Consider the following 27,895-nt stretch of genomic DNA (forward strand, 5'->3'; position numbering starts at 1 on the left):
CCAATAGCCTCAGCCCAAAACCTTTTGTCTAACCCAGCATTAGACAACATACATCGAACTTTCTCCAACAAGGTCCGATTCATGCGCTCTGCCACCCCATTTTGCTGTGGTGTATCTCGAATTGTGAAGTGTCAAGCAATACATTCATCCTGACATACCTTCAAAAATAGGTTACTCGTGTGTTCACCACCATTATCTGATTTGAGCCATTTAATCTTTCTACTAGTTTGAGTTTCAACTAATTTTTTCCACTTAAGGAAAATACCACACACTTCATTTTTATGTTTCATAAAATACCGCCCCCCCCCCCCCCCAAACTCTTAATAATGCATACCACCCAACGAAACTGTTTTTGTGGGCCCCCATACATCTGTATGGATGTAGTCAAAAGTACCTTCAATCTGGTGGATTGCAGTGCCAAATTTCACTCTAGTATGTTTTCCATAATGCAATGCTCACAAATTTCAATTTGCACACCTTTGTACCCTTTAACAAACCTCGCTTAGCTAATTGTTGCAAATATTTTTCTCCTGCATGTGCTAGTCGCATATGTCATAACTTGGTTGTATCTGAACCTGCGTCTTTCTCAGAAACAATAACTGCTGAGCCAATAACTGTACTACCTTGTAAATAATACAAGTTATTTTTCCTTATTCCTTTTATCACTATCAACGCACCTGATTTAATCTTTAAGGTTTTATCTTTCAAAGTGATAGTGATCCCTTTAGATTCTAAGGCACCCAATGAAATTAGATTCTTCTTTAGGCTTGGAACATACCTAACATCAGTCAAGGTCTTAATAGTTTCATCTTGACATTTCAACTGTATTGATCATATTCCAGTTGTTTTACAAGTATTATCATTTCTCATAAAAACAACCCCACCATCTAATTCTTCAAAATTAGAAAATCATTCCCTATTGGGACACGTGTGATAGGAACAACCAGAATCCAAAATCCACTCACCAAAATAATGCGACGAAGATGTTCCAACAAGAGAAAAATCTGACTCACTTCCATCATCATTGGCTATATTGGCATTAGAATGTGATTTGCCCTTATTCTTTTACAGTAATTTAGGGCAATCTTTCTTCCAATACCCTCCCTCACGACAAAAGCATTCATATTTAGCAGGCCTCCTATGAGATTTACTCCTCCTTCCAGGCATACGACTCAAAGAACGTCCCCTTATTGTTAGTACTTCTGTTGTTTCCTTATAAACCCTCTGATCCTTCTTTCTACATTCAGTACTAATCAATGCAGTACAAACAGCATCATAAGTAACTTTATCTTTCCCATATAATAAAGTGGTGGTCAGATGTTCATAATCATCAGGGAGAGAATTCAGTAACAATATGGTTTTATCCTCATCTTTCACCTTTTCATCCAAATTTAACAAATCGGCCAAATTTTTATTAAAAGCATATATGTGGTCATTAATCGAAATACCTGGTTGATACTAGAAGCGAAACAATTTCTTTTTCAATTAGAGTCGATTTTCCAAACTCTTGGTCATAAATGTATCTTCCAATGTCTTCCACAATTTCCTTACAAATGTCTCCCTCATAACACAATATTTCTCATTTTTAGCGAGACACAGACGAATCGTGCCATATGTCTGACGATTGATCTTTTCCCAATCTCTGTTACCCATAACTACTAGTTTATCATCCAAAACAATATCTAATTCTTGCTGATACAAGATGTCTATCACCTCACATTGCCACATACCAAAATTATTGGTATTATCAAATTTCTCCACCTCAAACTGAGCATTAGCTATCGTCTTTGATGATGATGTCGAAGTCGAAGGGGTTGGAGTTCGTGTGGACAGAGTTTCTTCTACTGCTGCACTAGTTTCTGGCATCTTCTATATATTCAAAAGCAACCAACAAAGCTAGCCCAGCTGCCCAAAGGTAAGAAAGCAATTGGTTGCAAATGGGTTTATGTAAAGAAAGAAAGATTTCCAGATACAAATAATGTTCGCTTCAAAGTTAGATTGGTAGCTAAGGGCTACGCACAGAAGGAAGGCATTGATTATAATGAGGTATTTTCTCCAGTTATTAAACATTCTTCCATTTGAATTTTGTTGGCTTTGGTAGCACAATTTGATCTTGAACTAGTTCAGCTTGATGTAAAAACTGCATTTTTACATGGTGATTTGGAAGAGGAAATCTATATGACTCAATTAGATATATTTCAAGTTGCTGGAAAAGAAAATTAGGTATGTAAACTAGGTAAATCGTTGTATGGTTAAAACAGTCTCCAAGACAGTGGTACAAACGATTTCATCAATTTATGATAGGTTAGAAGTACATCAGAAATAAACATGATCATTGTGTTTATTTTCGTAGACTACAAAATGGATCTTTTATATATTTAATCTTATATGTTGATGATATGTTGATAGCTTCAAAGAATAGGGAAGAAATCAACAAGTTGAAAAGTCAGTTAAATTAAGAATTTGAGATGAAAGATCTTGGTGAAGCAAAGAAGATACTTGGCATGAAGATTCACAGAAATAGAATGAGAGGAAGAATTAATTTGTCTCAGAAACAATATTTGAAGAAGGCAGTACAGAGTTTTGGCATGTCTGAGTAGTCAAAATCAGTAAGCACTCCTTTTGCTCCTCATTTCAAACTTAGTGCGACTTTATCTCCTAAATCGGATGAGGAACGTAAGTATATGTCACAGGTTCCTTATGCAAGTGTTGTTGGTAGTCTGATGTATGCAATGGTTTGTACTAGACATGATATTTCACAAGTTGTTAGTATGGTGAGCAGGTATATGCATGATCTAGGTAAAGGATATTGGTAAGATATGAAATGGATTTTGATATATATTATGAATACGATTGATGTTGGTATAGTATTTGAGAAAAATAATACTATTGATTAACGTGTTGTTGGATATGTGGATTCTGATTTTGCAGGTGATCTAGATAAACGTCGATCAACTATTAGATATGTTTTTACATTTGCTAATGGTCCAGTGAGTTTGAGGTTTACCTTACAGTCTTCCATTACCTTGTCTACAACAAAAGTGGAGTACATGGCAGCTTCAGAGGCTGTTAAGGAAGCTATTTGGTTGCAGGATTTACTTGAAAATTTGGAAGTTGTTCAAAAGCACATTGTTGTATTTTGTGATAGGTAGAGTGCTATTCATTTGGCAAAGAACCAAGTCTACCATGCACGAATGAAGCACATCAACATTCGATTTCATTTTATGTGGAATATTATTGATGGAGGTAAGATACTTCTTCAAAAGATTGCTACAACTGAAAATCCCACAGATATGTTGACTAAGATTGTGACAATAATCAAGTTCAAACATTATTTGGAATTGATCAATATCTTGCAAATCTAAATATTTTTGAAAGGCGCCGATGATGTGGAACTCTAGAAAATGTTAATGACTAAAAAATTTGTTAAATTTATCGTCAAGGTGGAGATTTGTTGTTGGTAGAATAGTTCTACATTTGTATAAAAAATTGTTTTGAATTTTTTATATTATTTGTCCCACATTGAAGAGAGGTGTTTTTTGAACTTGAGATTGAAGCTATATAAAGAGCTCAACTCTCCATTTGTAAAATACACCTCAAAGTTGTACTTTGTTAAGAAGTAGTGAAATAATCGTCAGCGCCCGAGGACGTAGGTAATTTTATACCGAACCTCATTAATTTCTTGTCTTGTTCTTTTTACTGTTTTATTATTAGTTCCTGCATTGCTTTAGTTTCTTATATATTCAATAGCAATAGTATTGGTATTTGATACAAGTGGGGTGCCCAGCACAACAATTTTTTTATTACCAAAATACCCCATGAGAATGGTGCAGTTACCAAAAATAGAGTTCTTATTCTCTTTGTCACCAAAGTATACTCTTTCGTTTTTTTTTTTTTTTTTTTTTATGACTAGGGAACTCCTTCCACTAACAAATCCTTTGGACCCCCCCCCCCCACTGCAGCACCAAACCCTGGGGCAACGACCCTCCCCCCTGAATTGCACCCTGTAAATCTAGATGTGGTCACAATCTACTCACAATTAGGTTAGACGTTCGATCAAACTCACCTCCTAGGATACATCTCAAGGTTCCAAACCTCATGACACGGCAGATCCTCTACATCAATGGCAGGCTCACTAAGTGCATCTACCAAGATTCGAACCCCTGATGCTCCCATTGGATTGCCCAACTACTTTCCACTTAGCCATGTCCGTGGGGGCATTACCAAAGTATACTCAACAAAGCAATTTCATGACCAAAATGAATATTTAATATGGATTTAGAGTGCAAATTCATATTTAAAAATGGGCCTTTTTAAACTATCACAGGAGCCAATTTAATAAATATGCATGAAATGTTAATCAGCCAAAATGAAGTGTTTACGCTAATGCACAAGCACGTTTTAGAATTTCCATAGAATCGTCAAAATTCTTTGCCTATACATATATGTGTGTGCGCGCGCCCGTGTATGTGTAAAAAACCATTTTCTTCATAATTAGCTTTCCCCCAATTCAAAAATAGGTCACACAACTTTTGACAACTCTTGAAGAAGATTGATCCCCATTTCATTTCGCTCAGATAATGAAACATCACTGCCAAAGCTTGAAATGAACAGAAAAATCAATATCAAATCAGAGACGAGACGTTTGCCTTAGCATTTACCATGATGCAAATGAATCCTAAACACTTCCTATAGAATCATAACATCATCTACTAATGCCCGCTTCCAAAGGAGCTGCTGCCACCTTGTTTCTTGATAAGCCCCAAGATGACGTCCAAACGCTCATAGCTTCTCATCGGAGAAGGCTTGATGACCATGGGTCTGTTCTTACTGAACCCTCCTCTGCTTGACCTCAAGCTGCCTTCTTGTATTAATTGGAAGCATGCAGGTTGAGCTGAAGCTCCACCAGTAGTTTCATAGCCGTGAAGGTTTAACTTTTGGTCTTGATCAGATGATTTGAAACTAATCAAAGACTCGCCGTAGAGGGTGAAGTGAGGTTTGCAGGAAGAGGAGTTGTGCAACATGGGAGGATACTGATGGTAGATGGGAACAGAGGAACTCCCTACAGATTGCTCTGGAAAATTCAAGCCGCCTTTCCTTGCTCGAGGCTGCAATTTCTTCCTCTTCATTCTCTCTTTCTTGTGGGCATTTTGGTGGCCCCCCAATGCCTGTGAGTTTGCAAACTGCTTGGAACAAAATTGGCATTTGTACTTCTTGCGCTTGGGTTCAGCTACTGAACTTTTTGCAGTAATTTCCCCACTGCAGCGCGTAATGGTGCCCATTGAGTGTACACTTCTGCCTGCTTCAGCCTCTCTTAGATACTTCCCACCCTCGACATGTGGATCCACTTCGACACCAAACAATCTCAGCTTTTTCTCCGCAACAGAGACTGTGGAATGAAAACCACCATCCCCATCCATTCTGTAAGAAAGGAAGCAAGATGCAGCTTCTAATACGTCATTTTTGTTTCTTTCAATTGAAAATATAAGCATTTCTCCTAGAGTTTTGCTTCTCCATTTATAAGCAACTCATTCCAGTTGGCTTATGAATTGTACACCAGCCAGAGGACAATTTTTTAACCATCTTGAACAGCATAAATGTGTCAATGGAGTGAACAAAATAAAAGGAATACTAGAAAGTAGGATCAGGTTGACGCATTAAAGAGTTAAAAAAAATTAATAAAAAGCAGAGTGATGCAGAAAACTTAAAAAGTGTAAAGAGATATTTAGATGCTTCATCGAGGAAAACGATAATACTTTAGCACTTCGATAATATCATCCATCCTTTATGGTAAAGACAATAGCAGTGACAAAAAAGCAAGTGAAAACCCACAAGTCAAAAAGAGGCAGAGATGCTGAGATCAAAGGATGAAACTAATTTCACACGGTACAGAATAGAGTGACAGACTATTTTTCTTTACCAGCGAGGCAGTGAGGGACTAAATTCTCAATTGGGTCATAAAATAGTACTTGATTCTGCTGAGCTCTAATATTGGGTTTGGACCTTATCAGCACCCCACCTCCACCCTTTACCCAACTTAAAATACAGAGAGTTATAAAGCTTTGAAGAACTGAGGATGGCATGGCTGCTAAATTCAGGAACACAGTAAGTGGATAATGATGTAAGCATATCTATCTTAAAGCTCTTCGAAAGGATCTGGGCATATCAGTTTGGACAATGTAAACACTATTTTATATTCAAAAACACATGCAGCTTACTATATATATATATATATATATATATAACAAAACGCTAGTGTTGGACACTAGTTCAAGTTGGATGAATGGACCCACCGATCCACAGAAGCTTTTGGGAAAAATTAGAAACAAGAAGCCAGTGGATGTGGTCTTCACTTCTTACACGACTACTTCTACCAATAGCTCTTGTACTTCACATCAACCACCACTCTTCCTGTTTACCTTCTAACTCAACTCAAGCTAGTCTCTTGCTTTAAAGGAAGCAAACAAAGTAGGCATGATTAACCATTTCACTATCACCAAATGTGGAAACAAATGCAGATAAAATTCTGAGGACACTTTCACATTGGTTGTTGTGGATTGGGCACAAATAATTGACATAATATTTTATGACTTCCGCCATAAGGAAGTGGGTGTTCTCAGCTTTTTCTCATATTGGTTGTCTTGGATTGGGCAAACCATAATCATTGCTTCATTCCTCACGAAGAGAGAGAGGGATCAGCGCACACCCTTTTACAGAGACTGTCAGAGGGAATACCCATCAATTGTTAATTCATTTGAATTAGAAATTCGTTTACAGTAATTCAGTAATGGGCAGGAGCTTTCATGGGATTCCTTTCTTTGCTGGGTGCTTCCTTTAGCTGTACACTGTCGGCAGAGCTTACCGTGTGTGAACAGGAGACAGTTCAGATCAAATTTTAGTTCATTTGGGATCCGATGGTTCAGATGAAGGTATGTCTTATTCCTGTCTGCCACTTCTGGTACCCAACCAATGGCTTTTGCTATCTGAAATACCTGTATAGAGATTTTTGAATATTTAATACTACTTTCTACTCGAGTGTTAAATATTACTTTCTATTTTGATATTAACATGACTAAATAAAATAGATTGGAGTATAGTGTACTCGCATGTGTGTCCACAGGGAAATCGTCCAGCTGAAGATGGAACATCAAAACACAAGCTACCTGTCATTTATTTCACAATTATCAGACACCAGAAACTAAACGCTCAAAACAGGCATCAAAACTACCTCACTTCTTGCAAATTTTTAAGAGGCAAATTGAAAAAAAAACTTTCCAAAAGGGATGAGAATTCAATCTCAAAAAATTGCAAAACCATTTCCTATAGGATATATAACCAACATTATGCTTTCATCCACACAAACTATATTGAAAGTGAGACTAGGAAATCTTCAACTCAAAACATAGATATAATTATTTGTACGTCAGCCCAATCATAAAACTTTAATATTAAAACTCAAGTTCTAAACTGCAGTTCACCACTCTTCCATTGCCTCTTTACAACTTCAGCAACTGTCGGCCACCTGTGTATATAAAAATGAACAAAATAACCCCAAACGCACAAGTCCTGCACTCTCTGGTTGACTACCACTAAAAAGCGGGAGCACATAACAGTTGGATCACTGCAAGAAAAAAAAAATAACCTCAACATCTGAGAGTTAAGTACTAGGTTTTAGCAGTCCTCACCCAAAAACCAGCACCATAATTGTTAAAACCAAGGCCTGAACAGAGAGAGCAACATGTATTTTGCTTTTATTCGTCAGATAAGCTTGAGTTCAAACTAATTGAAAACACTATGAACCATTCTCCAGCCAGTGAAGAAACAAGTATGCTTTCAAGCCGAACACTAGCAACCAGCACAGGACCCCTTCAAATGGCTGAAAAATGCATCAAAACCCCCCTTTGAAAGCCAATGAGTTGGTGCCCTCATGCTATTTTTTTTTTTTTTTTCAAAGTAACTAATAAGCCAGACTTCTGACTGACTGTTCCATCCTTCGCAGACAGCATTCCATCTTAACACTTGTTTTTAATTGCTCGAGAGAGAATTGGTTGGAAGGTGTGACTAATTCATGGCAACTCCTATAAATGGACCACAGGCCTCTCCTTAGGAGCTTGCTACAAGAGCTCAGTCAGTTTGGACCTCCACTTAGTTTCACTCAATCTTCATCCTGGTCATGGATAGATCACCCACTAAAAAACCGATCCTTGTTTACCAACCAGACATTGTCTAACCAAATCCAATTCTCTCTCGTTACTCTACAAATTACTAAAAATAGGTAAAAATTTGTAGCTATTTCCCCAACATTGCTATGCAGACCCCTATCAGATAGATCGAGGACACAATAGCATCAGGCCAAAAGGCTTGAAATGGTAGATGCTCTAATTTATGACTTTACCATTCTCAAATTTATCTCAATATAGATTGGCTTCCAAGCAATTAGCATCACCTTTTGCAGGCCAGACCTGTCATGCAACTAGAACCAGACATCATACACATGGCAGGATCCCTGATCAATCCTCATCTTGAGATGTTCTGAAGTGTTTTGGCTTGGTGGGCTTGAAGTAGGTCCATTAATAAATGCCCAACCCCCTTCAACTGTTAGCCTCCTCATGCATCTTTTGCAACATGTGTCCTCTTAACTTCCCTCACCCTGACCACATTTCATCACCTAATTGGGTGAGCAAGCACCCATTTTCTAATTGCCCACATCCCCTGACATGGCATCCTATTGGAGGATGATAACATCCACATCCTATTTCTTATAAGCACCCCTCTTCATGCTTCACTTAGTGACTTCTGGAACTTTGAGAGTCAACCACCACCCTCTCTCTCTCCAACATCTACAGCCCCTTCAACTGTCATCTGATGCTTAAGCTTCTTACTGATTGCCTGATGCTCCTCTTTGGGCCCACTCTATTTCAACTACTTTAGTGCAACACCATTTTGCTACCCAAATTCAATAATGTCCTCTATATTTTCGCAACTCCACAGGCGGTGGGGGGATGGTTGAGCAAAGTAAAGCCCCTAGTTGTTGAAGACCTAATTCAAACGCAATCTTAGCCTTCCAAATAACATTATTCAAAGGAAAAGGAGATGAGGTTGAAGGTCTCAGTGAGTGAGAAAATAAAGATTCAGATGAAAACAGCCCAGAAGTATCCCTGAAATTCGTAAATTATACCTAGTGTGAGGAATAAAAGAATCCAAAACTCTCAATAAAATGGAAGTCCCAAAAAGGAGAGATCCTCAAAGAATAGAAGAAAGTGATTACAGCATTATGAACAGAAGAAAGCATAAGGTGAGGCATCAAGGCTTCTAAAGAATCCTCACCAGCCCACAGATCTTCCCAAAACCAATCTTATTAGTTACTACCACGACCACCTTGAATGGAGAAAAGGCGGGGTTTAATAATAATAAATAAAACAAGGCAACCTGAGAAACAAAAACAGACTTGCATAAGGCAAACAAAAACAGACTTGCATAAGGCATCACAACTAGCTCCAGACTCTAGCATACCACCCATTCTAATGAACACTACTTGCTTATCATAACCATGCACCACAGGGGAATCTTCATCACCATTCTCAAACTATAGAGATGCTGTTAGACCCCAAATTAGCGAGTTCCAACCCTCTTCCAACCTAGATCTTCTAACCATGCTTATCACAACTACCTACCACAGGGGAATCTCCATCCCAGCTAATAAGATGATCCTGCTCATTATCACTTGTACCCGACCAAAAAATCTCTCACAATCCTCTCCAAAGTCTCAGCAACACTAATAGAGATTCTAAAGAAGGTATTAAAAAACATTTTTTTTAAAACAAAGTTGGAAATACAAGCCCTAAAAGAGTGATACGACCCCCTAGACATGCAACCGTATTCTATCTGTCCAATTACCTACCTACTCTCTCAATCACCAGATCTCAAAAGGTCATAAAACTCAGATTACTGCCTAAACCCAAATAAAACAAAGACTAAGAGTAGGCAAGGCACCCAACCACAGGCAATCTTCTCTACCTTACAGTGACCACTATTACTGCCTGCTACACCGCTCTTAGACATGCCTGAAATATTCTCAAAAATTTTCAACATAGCAATATCCTTTTAGAATTTCTCAACATTATCTTTCAAAAAGAAAATGGTACCATAAAAGAGTGGAGATGTGACACATCACCCTCATGCCTACCTATCCTAAACCTCCAATTGTTCCTAGACACCAAGCATGAGAAATCATTCTGCTCACCACACCAACCACCAAAGTAAACAAGAAAAAGGAAAAGATAGATCCCCCTACCTAAAGATAGATCCCCCAACCTCAACTACGAAGAAACCGTAGACCAATCCCTAGGTTGCCCATTCACAATTCACAATTAAATCCTAAGAGCCTCTAAATACATATTCTTGAGGGATATTATTTTTGAAACATAGTGTTTAAATCTTTACCATATTCAAAGTCGTATATTTATTCAAATATTCAACTTTACAAATTATTGATAGCAAGAATATAGATTTGCGCATTATTAAAGATTATTTTTTAAAGGATCTTATTTTCTAATCTTGCATAAAGTATTCTGAAATTGAACCATACGTTTCTCCAAAGCATTTATTTATAAAATCCTTTTTGAGAGATATCGATTTAAAGGATTGATTTGTGAAGCATATCATTCATATAACAATATCATCGTTACATGCATACTGAGCTTCAAGTTTTATCATATCAATGTGTGTTAGGATTTCTATTGTACTCACTAACTTGGTTTGAAGCAATATTGAGTTTTGCAGAATTGAAAGTCCATATTGTAAACACGGTTCGGGTTGTGAACCGGGTGAGGAGGAAGCTGTGCCTCTTGTAAGCAGCGGAGTAAGAGCAAGTTGTGCCTCTTGTAAGCAGCGGATTGTAAGGGAAGCTTCGTCCCAATTAAAGGCGCAAGGATTTAGTGGAATCCTTGAGTGAGTTACTCAAGGTGAGGACGTAGGCCGGATTAGCTGAACCTCGTAAAATCGTATTTGCCTTCTCTCTTTCCTTAACTTTTTAATTTTCGTTTGCATTTCATTATCAGCTTTTGCATGTTTGTATGTTGATAAATATTACATGCACTTGATAATTAATTGGATATAATTGAATTTATTGAGATAATAATTTGAATTAATTTCAAGCCCCTGCAATTATTTTGTTAAATATTGAAATAGGGATTAAGTGGTAAAATAAACTTAAATATTTTTTAAATACCCAATTCACCCCCCCTCTTGGGATAACACCGTAATTCAAAACCTTTACCATGTCTCCACTACTTCCAACTAGTTGCACAAAGTTTTGAAATAAATAAATCATAAAAATACAGGTGCAGCCCAACTCCCTTTGATCGACCTTAATCATCCCAACCCCATTAGATCTAAACCCAATATAAAAGATCAATTGAATCCCTTCAAAGCAATCAGATGCCTCCTTCTTCGTAGATTAACAAAGGCACGCATCAACCATAACCACCATCAACCAAACTTCCCTTACTAGTTGCCACCAATCACTTGTGGGAATCCATTTGTTGCCAAAATGTACTTTCAACAGGAGCCTATGCAAACTTCATTGGCTCAAAATTCCTTGCCTTTTTTCATCGGTTAACAGAAGTTCCTTTGTGGCCCTTGTCTTCATCTGCAACCCAAGCAATAACCAACAATTCCACTCTGGTACAAGCTTCTAAGTTGATTATGGAATCAGGTTGCTTTACCTAAGTTTGCTATAATAGAGATTCGAAACTATTATTTGATTGGCTCAACCAAATCAAAAACATCTTTACTTATCGCCATGTCTGCCCAGAAGATTGGCACCATTCTTTCTCTCAAGGTACTTTCAAGTATTTGGTGCATAGTCTTGTTCATCAACATCATCTTCAAAGGCAAGCACCAATTACTAAGTGAAATCTTACACAACATATGATGGAGGAAAAATTCACTGCACTTAACTATGAGCAAGAGGTGTACATCAAGTTGTATGCCTTGACCCAACAGGATAAAGATTTTGATGCATACATACTTAGAGTTTCCAAATTAGTTGCTCGATGCTTTCTTAATAAAGATGAAATGTAGTGCATCATTCAATACTGTTAACATTTGATTAAAATGAATGACCTAACTTGAAGATAGGTCTCTCCCTCTATTTATAATACAAATTAAATACATTCTAATGACAATAATACCCTAACTAACTCTCATTAATTAACATACTAACACACTCAATAATAATACTAAAAAGACATAAATAACCTCTGACACTCCCCTTCAAGCTGGAGCATAAATGTTATATGCTCCTAGCTTGTTACAAATGAATTTAACACGAGCACCCCCCAACACTTTGGTAAACAAATCAGCAAGCTGCATGCCCAACTTCATATAAGTGGTTGTAATGAGCTTCTCACAAGTTTCTCCCAAACAGAGTGGCAAACCAACTTCAATGTGCTTCATCCACTCATGAAATATCAGGTTGGAGGCAATATGAAGAGCAACTTGATTGTCACACATCAATTTCATAGGTTGAGAATGCGAAAAAACCAATTCTTCCAACATGTTCTTCAACTAGACAAGTTCACAAGCAATGTGAGCCATATTTCTATATTTTGATTCAGCACTTGACCTTGCCAACACAGATTGTTTCTTACTCTTCCAAGAAACCAAATTACCACCAACCAAGATACAATACCGGTGGTGGATCTCAGATCGGAAAGCGATCCAGCCCAATCTACATCTGTATATCCATGGGTATAAGTGTGACCCTGATCACAATATAAAAGACCTCTCCTAGGTGCACCTTTAAGATAAATCAAGATGCGAATTACTACATCCCAATAACCTATCCTTGGAGAATCTAGAAATTGACTCACAACACTTGTTGCAAAATATATATCTAGCCGAGTGACTGTGGGATAATTCAACTTTCCAACAAGTCTCCGGTATTGTCTAGGATTAGGTAGAAAATCACTCATATCCGACATTAACTTGTTGTTAGGATCCATGGGTGTATCAACCAGTTTAGATCCCAATAAGTCAGTTTCATCCAACAGATTAAGAACATACTTCCTCTGTGACAAAATAGCTCCGATACAACATCTAGATACTTACCCAAGAAGTATTTCAACTGTCCCAAATCTTTGGTCTAGAACTTAGTCTGTAGAAAAAGTTTGAGACTCTGAATACCTTTACCATCATCACCTATAATAATAATATCATCCACATAAACAACAAGAAAGATCCTACCCGATGAAGTATGATGACAAAACACGAAATGATCCACAACACACTGTCGAAGACCAAACTCAAGTACTACAGCACTGAAATGACCAAATCATGCTATGGGAGATTGTTCTAAACCATATAAAACCTTCTTGAGCCAACACACTAAGCCTAACTCCCCCTAAGCAACAAACCCAGGTGGTTACTCCATATAAACCTCCTTAAGGTCACCATGCAAGAATGCATATTTCATATCTAACTGATGCAAAACCAATAAGTATTAGCCAAGGAGATGAATAGGCATACTGATGTAAATTTGGCAACCAGAGAAAAAGTATCAGAATAATCAAGACCATACACCTAAGTGTATCTCTTAGCAACAAGATGGGCCTTTAGATGAGCCACAGAACCATCAGGGTTAACTTTTACAATGTAAATCCAACGAAAACCGACCACAAACTTGTCAGGAGGAAGAGGTACCAAGTCCCAAGTACCATTGTCATGTAAAGCGTTCATCTCTTCAACCATAGCATCCCTCCACCCAAAATGGGCTAAGGTTTTTGAAGCAGATTAAAGGGTAGTAGATGATAGAGCAGTAACAAAACAATAATAGGAGGGTGATAAGGAGTCATAAGAACCATAGTTAGAAATGGGATGTTGTGTAGATGTGCTTTACATTTCCAAACAACAATAGGAGGATCAACATCATGGGAAGTATGATCATCAGACGAGGAAACCAAAGGCATGGTAGTAGAATCTAGAAGGGACTCTCTTCCTTCAAGCCGCCATCATGAATACACCTGCAAATTAAGATGTTCAAGACAATGAGAAGGACTAAAACTACATGGAGACTTAAATGGTTGGTTGGGCAAGGGCAACAATGTAGAATCTGGGAGATAATAGGCAAAGGACGAGACTCATTTGAGCTCAGAAGCGCTTAATGACTGGTTGTAGTAAGGTGTAGACTCAAAGAAAGTAGCATCAACAAAAACAGAGAAGCAAGCAGCATAGGACTATGACAACGATATCCCTTTTAAGTATATGAGTAGCCCATAAAGACACATTTTAAAGCAAAGGATCCAACTTATCCACCCCAAGAGTTAGTTGATGAACAAAGGACACACACCTAAATATACGAGGAGGAAGAGTAAATAAAAGTGAATTAGGAAAAGGAATGGAGTAGGGAATTTTACCACTAAGAAACAGAGGATGGCATCATGTTGATCAGATAACAAGCAGTAAGTACAACATCACCCTAACCCATGAAGCTAGTAAGCTAGAGCAGACAATACCTCACTGGAGTTGAACCCAAGACCGTATTTGGTATCAGAGCCACCTTGGGAATACAATCATGTCGGATCATACACAAAGCATTCTAACGAAGCATCAAAGATTGGACGGGAGAGAATATCACAATCCCACATTAGATGTGCCCTACGAAAATCTTCAGCTTATAAGGATGGTTTGGGCTCCAACTATGTGAAGCGCCTTTTATAGGACAAACCTCTGAGGCCAGTGGGCTAAAGTGGACAATACCTTACCAGAGTTGGGCCCAAGACCGTTACATAGGGGCACTACTTGCTTGATGCTATAATTGTAGGAAAAATGAACACTCTAATCACTAATGTCCTGCAAAGATTCATGTTGTTGTAGTAAAAACTATCAAAGATCCAGACACTGAGTATATGCTGGCAATAACTCCACTGAATGATCAATTTGTAAATGCAATCGAGTAATTCAGGGACAAAGATTAACAAAGTAATGTTAGCTAGAGTGCATGTACATTAGAGGAGATTGATGTAGTCAACATGTAGAGAATTTTCTATTTCAATTATATTATTTTTAGTTTTAATTATGATATTTTTATTAGGATCATATCTTCAAGATTTTGGGCCATTACTATTTAAGAAACAAGTATTTCTGTTTATTTAGGATTTCTAAATTAGTTTCCTTATGTTTCAAAGCATTGTAAGCCTATAAAACAGTCCTTGTGTCTTAGTTTATAAAGACTTGAATTGAGAACTAAAGTTTTTGGACATCCGTCCCGCACCACAACTTTTTATATTTTCTCCATGAAGACAAAACCCTTCTACTCCATCAAAGTATCCAAAAAGCTCTAATTGAATAATAGGTTTTCTTAAAATCCAATTTGAAAACTTAACCTCCTCAACCGTCTCGTAAGTCGTAAGCAACCAATATAGCATCTAAAATTTTCTTCATCCTTTATGAAGCACCCTTTGCTAAGTCATCATATCCCCTAAAAACCCCTTAAAGTCTCTCAGATGATGCCTTTGTTAAAATTTTGTCAGGACTACTGACCAAATTGAGTGGCATAAAGTCTCTCAACCTCCTAGCACATCCCTTAGAAGTAAAAGCAATAAAAGTAGAGTTCATACTTTGCTCCATCGCCTTATTACTATACTATGAAAAAATCCCACAATATCATCTTGAATCACTTTCCATCCATCCTTTAGAAGAAAAGGTTATATCAAAACCAACAGACCCCAAAGCCTTATCTTTATCCATCTCAAGAATTGCTTTCTAACCTCCTCAACCTCAAAAAGATCTCTCCACCTAAAGAGCCCTATCCTTATAAATAGGACTCCATTCAAGTCCCTCTATCATCAACCTATATTGATATTCCTCACACCTATATAGAAGTTCGTATTTTGTAATCCCTCCATCTAAAAATGCATATCATTTCCTGCTCTTTTATTCCTTTCACAAATTTTAAACTAGAAAGAGGTCATTGATAAGACCCTAGGGTTTTATCATAAAGAAATTGGGGAAATTTTAAAACGGGAAAAGAGTTAAAGAAAATAGGACTTGATAATTTCAATGGGATCGAATTATGTTATTGCTTGAATGGAAAAGCTCCGCAGGGTTACATATATATAGGGTAGGTAGGGAAGCTTACTCTTATTAGGAATGTAAAATATCCCAATCCAAGTCCTTAATGGACTCAATCCCAATTTATTTGGGAATCCTAACACATTAAACAAAAATCCCAACATTAAATAATCCTAACATTAAATAAAATTCATTGGGAATCATAATAGATTAATTAGAAATCCCAATTGACTTGAATCCTATCATTAAATAGAAAATCCCAATTGATTTGGGAATCCTAACATTCACGCCTCCTTCAAATCAGCCTTGTCGTCAAGGCTGAGTAGCAATAAACTCTAGGAACCTCTTCTCCAAGGATTGATAAGTTTCCCAAGTTGCATCTTCAGATGGTAAGTGAGACCAGTAAACTTAAACTTCTATGATGTCTTGACTTCTATGTTTGACCACCTAACAATCCAAAATTGCTTGTGGCTGCACTTGAACCTCTCCCATAGGTGCAACATCAGGCAAGTGGCGATGCACAGTAAGTTGCTCCCCTAACTTCTTGAGGAAAGAGACATGAAAAACTTGATGTACCTTAGAACCTGTTGGTAAATCAAATTGATAAGCAACAACGCCTATACGTTTTAGGATCTTATAAGGCCCTTAGAATCAAGGAGAGAACTTCATTCAAGAATGAATAGTCATAGATATCTATCTATAGGGTTGTAGCCTAAGAAATACCCAATCTCCCACTGAGAATTCCCTTTCACTTTGGTGCTTATCAACTTGTTGTTTCATACAAGCTTGAGCTGCAACAAGATTTTCCTTGAGGAGCTTAAAAACTTTGTCTCGATCATGTAACTCCTAGTCAACTTGATCAACTTTGGATGATCCAGTTGAATACCTAACAAGAATAGGAGGAGCTCAAACATAAATGGCCTCGAATGGAGTCAACTTGATGGAGGAACGATAAGTGGTATTATACCACCATTCCACCCATGGGAACCATTGCACCCAATCCTTCGGTTTTTCGCTAGCAAAGCAACAAAGATAAGTCTCCAAGCACCTGTTAACAACTTCTGTTTACCCATCTGATTGTGGATGATACACAGTGCTCATTTTAATTATGTTCCTTGCAAATGGAAAAGATCCTTCCAAAAGTTGCTGGTAAAGAGTTCGTCACGATCATTGACAATAGATTGTGGAATTCCGTGCAACTTGACAATATTCTCAACAAAAGTACAAGCAACACTTATAGTAGTATAAGGGTGAGTTGTGGCCCAAAAATGAGCATATTTTTGTGAGATAGTCCACAACAACAAAAATAGTAGACTTACCATGAGAAGATTGTAGTCCCTCAATGATATCCATGGAGATATCAGTCCAAGCTTCTTTTGGAATAGGAGAAGGCTGTAGAAAGCTTGGACTTGCCATGATTTCCCCTTTCTGTCGTTGACAAACATCATATTCTACCACAAACTTATTGATTCCACCCTTCATTCCCTTCCAATAAATTCCTAAGAAATACACTTGTACGTTCTAAGAAAAACCAGAGTGACCTGCAGCCAATAATGCGTTTTATTCTTGCAGTATGGTTTTCTTGTGGGTTGAATTAGGCACTAATAAAATCCTCCCTTTATATAGTAAGTTTAAAGAGTCCCAAAGGTAAGGAGGGACTGAAGTTGGCTCCTTTTGTAGCTTTTTAATAATACCTCTAATCTCTAGATTTTGCCACCATTCCTTCCTAATTTGTTCAACGGTAGTACATGCAGGTACAGAAATAGTTATAAGTTCAACTTGTTCAGGAAATCGTGAGAGTGCATCTGCCACCCCACATTCTTGGTCCCTTTCCTTATAAATAATCTCACAATCATAGCCTAACAACTTAGTGACCCACTATTTTGTTCCATGGAAGAGATTCGTTGCCCCAAAAATACTTCAGACTCTTGTGATCAGTTCAGATTTAGAAATGTCAACCAATTAAATATGGTTTCCACTTTGTAACTACATGCACTATGACTAGCATCTTTGTCATAAACAAACATGCCGATGTGGGATGGAAAAAGAGCCTTGGTAAAAGCATGGGGCGTTTGTCTTGCATTAAAATTGCATCAATGCCGACTCCTGAAGCATCAAACTCAATGATGAACACTTCATTGAAATTTGGTAGGGCAAGAACTAGTGCGGTGGATATTGCATTCTTAAGCTTGACAAAGGCTTGTTCAACTTCCTCACTCCATTTGAATGCATCTTTTTTAAGTAAAGTGGTCAATGGAGTGCTAATCTTTCCGTAATCCTTGACAAACTTGTGGTAGTAACCAGTTAACCCCAAAAATCCTCGCAACATTTTGATTGTTTGTGCAATAGGCCAATCTGTCATCAGTTGTAGAAGGGTCAACTGAAACACCTTCTTGGGAAACAATATGCCCAAGGTACTCCACATGTGATTGAGCAAAACTGCATTTCAATTTATTGACAAACAGATGATGCTCGCAAAGAGTGGTGAGTACAATTCGCAAATGACCTAAATTATCTTCAAGAGATGAGCTACATATTAGGATATCATCCAAAAATATAAGAACAAACTTCCGTAGGTAATGTCAAAAATGTCATTCATGAGACTAGAAGATCAAAGGCGCATTGGTTAACCCAAAAGGCATAACCAAGAACTCGTAATGGCCATTGTGAGTTCTAAACGCAATCTTCTGAATGTCATCCTTGTGTACCCAAATTTGGTGATAGCCTGACCTCAAGTCGAGTTTGGTGAACTGTTGCGCACCTGTCAACTTATCTAACAATTCATCCACAACAGGGATAGGATATTTATTCTTCAAAGTGCTCTTGTTCAGTGCTAGATAATAAACACACATCCGCCAAGAGTCATCCTTCTTCTTCACCAATAAGACAAGAAGAATATGGACTGACACTTGGTTGAATTATGCCCGCATCTAACATTTCTTTCATTATCTTTTCTATTTCTGCTTTCTGAAAATAAAGATAGCGATAAGAAGGGACATTAGTAGGGACACAACTAGGCAATATAGGAAGACAGTTATCATGTGTTCGCTGAGGTGGCAATCCCTATGGCTCTGCAAATAGGTCAAAAATTTCTGAAATAAGAGAATCTAGCCTTTCGTCCTGGCCAGATTGATGCTTGTGACTCTAGTGCTTGGGAGTTGTACCAAGCAACCATGTCGCTCCTTTTTAAGGAGTTTCTCCATATGATGGCTTGAAATTGTAGTGACATTACCACATGTTTGCCTTTAAGAGTCACTCTCTGGCCATTCATAGTGAACTTCATAACCAGTTTAGAGAAATTCCAAGCTATATCACCTAAAGTCCTTAACCATTCAATACCCAATAGCACTTCATAGTCTTCTAGTGGTAGCAAAAAGAAATCAACATACAAACCATGGTTTTGCATAGTAAGTTTAACCTTCAGACACTTGCTCTGACATCTTAAGGTCCTTCCATTTGCAACCTTCACGTCAAACTTTCCACATTGCTCCACAAGATAGGCTAGCCGTTTAGCAATTTTAGTGTCTATGCAATTATTCGTGCTACCCGTATCAATTAAGATAGTAATAGGTTGGCATTTTAGGAAGCCACTAACTTTCATGGTTTGGGGATTAGCATAACCAGCTAAAGCATGAACTAAAGAAGTGATAGATTCATCATTATCATTAAATTCTGTACCTCCCTTATTTAAATAAGGAGGGTTCATCCTCAACCTCTTCTGACTCGTCCACTGGTTCAATCATCAATAGTCATCCCTTTTTGCAATAGTCATCAATAGTCATCCCTTTTCATCACAATGCCAGCACAAAACTTTTGTCATTCTCTCTTTAAGTTCCTCCTGAGTCAATCGTTTGGCAAGAGGATTGTGAGGAGCAAGTGGTGTGATAGTGCTGCGGACATTCTACTTGCTAATGGTTTTATTGAAGCGAGGTCATTCTTCTTCCAACTTCTCTTCTTCTAACCATGCAAAGGTAATTGCAGGAGTCATAATTCATAGCCGATGTACTTTAACCTCACGCCGAATGTCAGGTAGGAAACCTTCAACAAAAGTACTGATGAGTTAGCTTTCATTCCAATATTTAATCATGTTTGATAGCCACTCAAATCTTGTCTATACTCCTAGGTAGTGCTAGTTTGGCATGTTTTAGCAAGCTCTCCATTGATATTCTCATATCTAGTGGGCCCAAATTGGACAAGTGATCTAGAAACAAATTCTGCCCATGAATACATTCTATAACAAGCTTCAAACCAGTCATACCATTGAATAGCATCACCATCCAAACTAATAGAAGCAATCCCAACTTTAGATGTTTTAGGAGCACAGTGAAAGCGAAAGTGTTTTTCAGCCCTAGAAACCCAACCAATAGGATCATCACTGCCCATCGAGGAAATTCCATCTTCATACAAGAAGGACCACAATCACGCTCTCTTTGGTAACCTCCTTCACGCACGTACGACTACTCCCTATGATTAGCTGATGTAGAGGCATCATCTTTGTGGGAAGACATAATGAGTAGTTTAGAGAGCGATGTTTGGATCTCTTCAACTTGAGACTTAAACATATTGCTAAGTTCAGCCTTTAGCCTAGCTTCCATCTAGGACTCGATAAATTTTCTAAGGCCACTGCATATGAGTGAAGATCAAGAATTCCAAGGTCTTGCTTTTGTTGGCAAGTTAACAGCATCCACAAGAACATCGGCTTTAATACCAACTGGTAAGACACAAGGGTTTTATCGTGGAGAAATTGGGAAAATTTTAAGGGAAAATAGTCAAAGAAAATAGGGTTTGATCACTTCGAGGGGATCTACCTCCAAATTAGCCAAAGGCTAAGAATTATGTTATTGGTGGATGGAAAACTTATTCCTAAACACATTAAATAAAAATATCGACATTAAATAGAATTCATTGGGAATCATAATAGATTAATTAGAAATCCCAATTGATTTGGGAATCCTAACAGTCATAAAATTGTCAACATCCAAGCCTAAGCGTGAGAGGTACAGGGGACTTTATTAGGTTTAAAGCCCTCTTTGGTTGTGGAGGGGGCAAATGAGTTCGAGTATGAGGGAGGTCCATTAGGCATGGTGCGTGAAGGGGTGAAAAGGCCAAAAAGTTTTTCCTTTTTCACAAGTAGAAATCTCATTCATGGAGAAGATATGAAAGTACAAGCTGTGAAGGACAAGACATCCTCCAGCAATCAACCAACAGCAATTACCTAGTGCTTGCTCTCCAGTCTCTCTAGAAATCAGACAATGAAACCACCACCAAAAAATAAAAGAGGAAAATAACCAAAGATTGTGTCCAAAAAGAAACAAGAAAAACAACTCTCATGACAAGTATAAAGTAGTAGTTTTTGCATTGAAAATCCTTGCATTTCGCTCGGTCAAAAATGCCCAAAGAATCGCATATACTACACAAGTACATAAGGCCATCCCTTTTTCTCTTCCCAAAACCCTAAAAAAGAATTCAGCCACATTTTGCAAAACTGCCCAAGTTTCACAAAGCGAAAAAAAAATGGTAGACTAAGCCTGTCTTGGCACCTGATAATGTTGAAAAAATGTGCATTGGTCTTGTTAGACTCTAAGCACATCATACAAATATGTGAGCTAATAACCTTATAGGATCGCCTTACCTGTAACAAGTCATTCATATTAATCATGTTATGAGACAATCCAAATGAAAGCCCTAATCTTAAAAGCCCTCTTCTGACTTAGGTCTCACAATCACATCTCAACAAAGACAGGGATCCCTCTTATTATCCTCAATGCCAGACCATAAGATATCTCTCACGAGCCTCTCTCCAAAACCCTCGTTTATTCACAGGATCTCTGTAAAGAGATAAAAAAACAAATAGGGATATTAAATGAATAATATGATCGCAAAGGACAAGTACACCCACCTCCACCCCTCTAATATCCTATCCAGCCTCTTAAGGATCCCAAAAAGCAAGTGAATGAAGCTTACCCCTTTTAAAGGAAGATTCAAACAAGACAAAGGACAAGCCGAGACTTACAACCAGCCAAAGCCTTGAACCACCATAATCCTTATTCATACCAACCACCCACTTTTAGCCACGTTGATATTCAATTGCAAAATCTTCTCAAAATCTTCAACAAACTAAGAAATTTTGGGAATTTCTCAACACTATCATAAGGAAAAAATAGTTGCAGACTGCAGTTACACACATCCACCTCCTCCCTACCTACCATTAAGTCTCTAATCACCCCCACACCTTGAGCATGAGTAAAAACAAGCCAAAAACCAATCTATTTCACTCTTCGGTTTGGTTTTTTTATTACAATTTTTTATTTCAATTTATAAATTTTTAAAAAAATCATTTTTTGGTTTTTGGCTTTTTATATTTTAATTTAACATTAAAATAATCCTTTTTTATATTATAAGTAATTAAGCATTTTACATATTATATTAATTCTACAACTTTGTTTTTAGTTTTTCCTCTTGGAGTCATCTGCTGTAACAAAATTGGAACTTGAAAGTATAAAACAGATTTTAAAGAAGAGCAAGAAGCTCACTTCCTATACCTGGCTGATGTGAAACAATTGCTTCCCTGAATTGTAGCCAATAGCCACCAGCCATAAGCCCATGCTGCCCTGTGAATTTCAAATGAGCAGCTGTACTGCTTCCAAATGACTATTTAATGTGTGGGAATCCTTCCCCTATCCATTAAAAGGCAATACTCACCCTTTCCTTTACATGTTGAAGATGAAAAGGCCCAGAATAACTAGTAGTGTGGGCTATTGGGCTTATGATTGAGCTCAACCCACAATCTCTTAAATAATGTGAATATTGGTCAGTTACCCAATTCATGTGGGTGAGATGTTGGCCCAAATAAATTAAATTTTAATTCTTGGAGCAGTTTAAATGTTTAAAAACTGATAATTAACCGAACTGTGGTTTATTGAACCACCAGTTTTGGTCTGGTTTGGAATTTTGAAAACCAATTGTTAAAACCAAACCAATTTGAACCAGTTACACCCCTAAGCATTAGTAATCATCCACTTAACCCATCAACCACCACGGTAAGCAACAAAGGGGAAAGAGGGTTCCTCTCGCCCCTAGGAAGCCATGAACCAATCCCTGGGCCCTCTATCCACTGTAATAGCCATATTCATCAAGGACAAACAGCCATTAATCTAATTCCTCCAAATTAACCCAAAACACTTCTTACCAACATCTTATCCAAAAAAACACCAACTCACCACATCATAGGCATTTTCAATATCCAATTTAAAAAACACACGCCGAACACCAGTAGCTTTTTCCCTAGACAAACACCACCTCTTAACTTCCTCAAAATTAAAGGCCTTTCTAACCAAAGTAATCACCCTGATAGCGGGGCTCCAATCAAGTCCCTCAATCACCTCCCAATTTACTTATAATCTCTCGCATCAAAACCTGAATCTAACTCCCAACTCTTTAATAAACTTTTCCTTTGCTTCTCATTAGCTACCCTATGAAACAATCTCGAAATACAGTTCCCATCCTCTTGTTACCAAATAATATCCTCTCTAGAAAGAATCACCTCCAAATCATTACTAAGAAGGATCCTTCTACCCCTAAACTCCTCACTCAACAAACCACTCTCCAACATATCCAAACCTTCAATCTCAACAAAAATTTCAGTTTTCCACTCTTTAGTGCTACCAAAAAACTCTTCAATCCATGCCTAACAAACTTCAACTTTTTCATAAAATTTGAAACCCTCACAACCTTGCAAAAGACCTCTACACCATTTCTTAACACACTCGAGGAAAGAAAGATGTGCCAACCACAATCTCAAACCTTAATGGTGCGGGGTGCCACTAAACATGATTAAAATCTAAAAGCGCCAAGCAATGGTCAAAAACATGCCTAACTAAATCCCCTACACTAAATTCAAGAAAACATCTTCCTAAGCATTGGTAAACAAAAATCTATAAATGCGAGAAGCCTACATATCTCCTAAAGCAACCCAAGTGAAATGTCCATTGCATCCGTAAGCCCACAGTCCTGAAAGAAGAAATCAAACTCCTTCATGCTACTAGTCACCCTAGCCCCTCCTAATCTATCACTCTAGTGCCCCCTACCACCCACTACCTAATGCAATCTACTTATGCAATATGAGTACTAATCAAGGCCCACCCAAAGTCGGCCATCTTCAGAAATCAATTTACTTGGGGTAAAGGCTAGATGCCTAGATGTCCCCTGAAGACTGATCCCTACTTCACTAAGTGTGCAAAAGAGCATGTTTCATCACCCATCTTTGCCAAAGGCTTGTCTTGAAATCCCCTTTGCTAAGTTTAAGGCTTCTGCGCAATGCTGAGAGATATGCTAATGGAGTGGCTACAATAAGGAGCACATTGCTACCATGGGATGTTTCATTGTGGGATAGAAAAATCTTTGATGTTACGTTGGGAGGCAAGGCAAAGCAACCAAGGCTCTCTACTGTAATATATCGCGACCTTTTCCCTTGGAGTATGAGTGATTCGTCAACCTAGTTCTCTAGTAGCAACAGAGATCTTATGCCACCCTTGGAATTGAAAGCTTCGAGAAAGGCAATATGCTTGCATCCACCTACATTAATCAAAGCTATGAACTTGCCAATTTTGTCTCTTTTCAGTTGAACATTAAGGTTTCTTCCCCTTTCCTCTTCCTTCTAAGCCAAAAGGGAGGTATGTTGTTTGCCTAGAAATCATCCCAAAGGTGAGAGGCCAATCCACTCATCCACTTCCATGAAGATGGAAACCCGTTTGGCCATATGGTATTTAATGGCTCTGAGGAGATTGACTTGTTCTACATGAGTACCATGTTGAGTGGCTTCCTTTCCCCGACCACTAACCTTCATGCATAACCTCGCATAAGAGAGAGAGAGAGAGAGAGAGAGAGCGTTATACTAAACTTGGAGTCTAGGGAGAGCTGCAGCCCTTTTGCGTGCTGAAAGCGGATGGTGCAAGTTGTGAAAGACAATTTTCATTTTTCATTTCAATTTTCCAAACAATTAAAAAATGTCACCTTTTTTCCCATTTTCTAACATTTGTATAAGAAATATGGAAAACAATAGAAATACATTTTCCAATTTCTCTATACAAATGTGGAAAAAAAAAAAAAAAGTGGCATTTTTGTAATTATTAGGAAAACTGGAAATTAGAAATAAAATTGTTTTCCACAATCAAATAGGCCCTAAAATTTCTGCAGACCATATATATTACAAAGAATATGCATCTAGAAAACCACTCTAATAAACACCCTAATCAAGTACTGGCTATTTTTTTTTTTTTCCTAATACCAAGTTAAGCGATTAGAGAACCCTTTTGCAAGTTTTAGGCTACAAATCTTTCCTCAAAAGTAGAACAAAAGTACATGTGGATAGTTGTCTGTCGCTAGATGCATGTGTGTACATATGTGCATTTACCTTTGAAAATATTAAATGCAAGCATGCAACTTAGTAAGGAATTGAAAAAGTAGAGAGAAATAAGCAATTTTTATATGGAGAATAATTAAAACAACATCTCTTCTTTCTAAATTAGAAGAAAGAAAAAAAAAAAAAAGTAATAGATTTCAAATCTATATACATGTGAACAAAACATTTAAAATGAGAAATTACCGTTTTGGGCCCAATTCCTTTGAAACAAGAGAGCTCAGCCTTGACTTCATTAACAGACATATCCCGCAAGTACTCCAAACATAATTTGCCTTTTTTCTCAAGCAAAGAACACAAAATGTTCTTAATACATGAGGCCTTTGTTGCGGCTAAACCTCCGCATCTTATGGCATTCTCAATGCATTTAGATTCAGAAGCAAGGACCTTAACACAAAAAGGGAAAAATAACTATTCGAAATGAATACAAGCTTGGTGTAAGAACATTAAAAATATTCAAGATTAATGCAAGCATAAAAACAGTTGGTGCAAAATCACCAAAAACAGATGCCAAGATTTGTCCTAACTCACCCATACACATAAATAAAACAAAAATGAAATCACTCAAAACAAATATAACATTATAACTCATGAGAATTTTTTGTTCCAAAAACTCTCCAAGCACCCAACTATGTCCCATTTCTTTGCTACTCATTAAGCAAAAAGCAAAAGCAAAAGAAAAAGCAAGCCGTTCCAATTGAGAAATAACCAATGGGAATGCAGGCCCAAAATACTCAAAAACACCCAAAGTTCTCTATTTCCCAGTCACAGTTTAAATGAAAACGAAAGCAAATCATCAAACAAGTGCAATCCATGCAGACGCTACATTTAATAAACACTCAGCTTGATACATCTCGTCAAAACCGGTGAAACCAAAAAAAGAAGCCAGTCTATCAAAACAGCTATGATCCATGAAAATACAACATAGCTCCCGAAACACTCAAAAATATAAAATTATTCAAATCCATCAATACCTATGAGGCTAAAACAAATTCTCACACTCAAACATAATCTAAAAAGATAAAAAGGAAAAAAAAAAATCATACATCTTCCCAGACAGGAAAAGCCGATTTCAGAGATGCAAAAGCCCTTTGGGAGTTGGAGTCAGTGGTGTTCTGCGACAATACAGTGCTCACCAGACCATCCAGCACAGTCTCCTTGGGAGAAGACCCACCATCCTTCTCCACCTCTAACGGCCCTGATTTCACAGTGTCGCCGGGAAGACCATTATCGCCGGAGTTAGGCCTGAGCTTGCGGTACTTAACAAATTCCTGGGGGAAACCATGTAGGGCCAATAGGTCGTCCCGTACGGATCGGCATTCTTCTGGGGAAGGTCGAGGGTGAGATGGGTATGGCTCTTTCGGAGTCGCATCGGCGTCGTTGGTTCTAGCAGATTCAGTCGGAGATTTAATCGGTGGCGACTGGAGCCATTGCCGCTTTCTCTTACCCATTTCCCGCATTTTTCCTTCGGAGGATACGCGGGGTGTCACTGTCACTGTCGAGAGAGTGAGGTCGAGAGGCTGAATGGGAGGGCAAGTTGGGCCAAGTCAAAACAACGACGTTTTCAACTCGGCAAATGGCTATCGCGAATGCGACGTCGTTGGGGTCAATAATCAAGAAAAACGACGTCATATAAGAACGTTATAACGACGTCATAAAAGAACATTTTAAACTGCTATTTTATTGGACCAATTTCTAATAACGAAAGCAACATACTTTTGTGTCATATCTATCACGTCCAATATTCATTCCTATTTCAGATTTGGGAGAATCTTTATCTAATGGCCTCTTCCTCCGAAATGCAAGAAGTCCAAAACATAAATCAATACATGCAATAATGTCGGTAATTAAAACATAAATCTTGACTTCCATGTACAATACTCAAGTTCGGTAGGATTCGATGTCAAGTACTATCCAACATCAAATCCTACCCATAGACAAATGTATGGTACAACGAATATTGAAACACATATACTGTACATCAAATCGTATTTTAAAACTAAAATAAGTTATGGGTACTTAGCACAAACAAAAAAAAAAAAAGTTAAGGATCAATTTAGCCGTGAAAAATAATTTTTATTTCTCATTTTTATTTTAAAAATAATTACAAAAAAATAATTACTTTTTAAGTATACAACATTTATATAAAATAAGTAAATAGTAATTAAATGGTTTGAATTGTAAATAACAATTGAAAATATTAAATTTTTTTATTTAAATATTATATTTCATAATTTACTTTATAAGAATATCTTATAATCCATGACAATTCAAAAATAGTAAAAATATTTTTTTTTTCTATTTATATTATTTTAAAATATTTTTGAAGATTCTATAATTTTGTTATTTTATATTATATACAAAATAAATTATTTAATTTTAATAAATAAAATATAATTCTAG

At 37.5% G+C, this 27,895-nt stretch overlaps 2 protein-coding genes and 1 long non-coding RNA gene across 3 annotated transcripts; 1 reads left to right on the top strand and 2 right to left on the bottom strand.

Moving 5' to 3' along the window:
* Nucleotides 1-4,542: 4,542 nt before the first annotated feature.
* Nucleotides 4,543-6,027, bottom strand: LOC131145595 (zinc finger protein 5-like). Its single transcript, XM_058094768.1, has 2 exons — nt 5,921-6,027; nt 4,543-5,421 (listed from the first exon to the last, which is right to left on the bottom strand). The coding sequence occupies exon 2, from the start codon at nt 5,418-5,420 to the stop codon at nt 4,713-4,715; it is 708 nt and encodes a 235-aa protein (XP_057950751.1). The 5' UTR covers nt 5,421; nt 5,921-6,027; the 3' UTR covers nt 4,543-4,712.
* On the bottom strand, nt 4,543-27,212 carry LOC131145594 (putative DNA glycosylase At3g47830). Its single transcript, XM_058094767.1, has 4 exons — nt 26,539-27,212; nt 25,679-25,879; nt 7,107-7,163; nt 4,543-6,992 (listed from the first exon to the last, which is right to left on the bottom strand). Exons 1-4 carry the CDS (start codon nt 26,950-26,952, stop codon nt 6,723-6,725), a joined length of 942 nt encoding a protein of 313 aa, XP_057950750.1. The 5' UTR covers nt 26,953-27,212; the 3' UTR covers nt 4,543-6,722.
* On the top strand, nt 6,481-11,150 carry LOC131145596 (uncharacterized). Its single transcript, XR_009134169.1, has 2 exons — nt 6,481-6,929; nt 10,783-11,150. It is a non-coding gene; the product is annotated as an uncharacterized LOC131145596 (long non-coding RNA).
* Nucleotides 27,213-27,895: the final 683 nt, after the last annotated feature.

Source organism: Malania oleifera, chromosome 13 (assembly GCF_029873635.1).
Source record: "Malania oleifera isolate guangnan ecotype guangnan chromosome 13, ASM2987363v1, whole genome shotgun sequence".
Classification (NCBI taxonomy): Eukaryota; Viridiplantae; Streptophyta; class Magnoliopsida; order Santalales; family Ximeniaceae; genus Malania; species Malania oleifera.

Excerpts from the sequence above, each read along its gene's own strand:
- LOC131145594 (XM_058094767.1), bottom strand. The coding sequence starts at position 26,952 with ATGCGGGAAATGGGTAAGAGAAAGCGGCAATGGCTCCAGTCGCCACCG. Across the intron at positions 25,880-26,538 it reads CTTTTCCTGTCTGGGAAGAT|GTCCTTGCTTCTGAATCTAA; the intron begins GTATGATTTTTT and ends TTTTGTGTTAAG. Across the intron at positions 6,993-7,106 it reads ATTTCCCTGTGGACACACAT|GTATTTCAGATAGCAAAAGC; the intron begins GCGAGTACACTA and ends ATCTCTATACAG.
- LOC131145595 (XM_058094768.1), bottom strand. The coding sequence starts at position 5,420 with ATGGATGGGGATGGTGGTTTTCATTCCACAGTCTCTGTTGCGGAGAAA.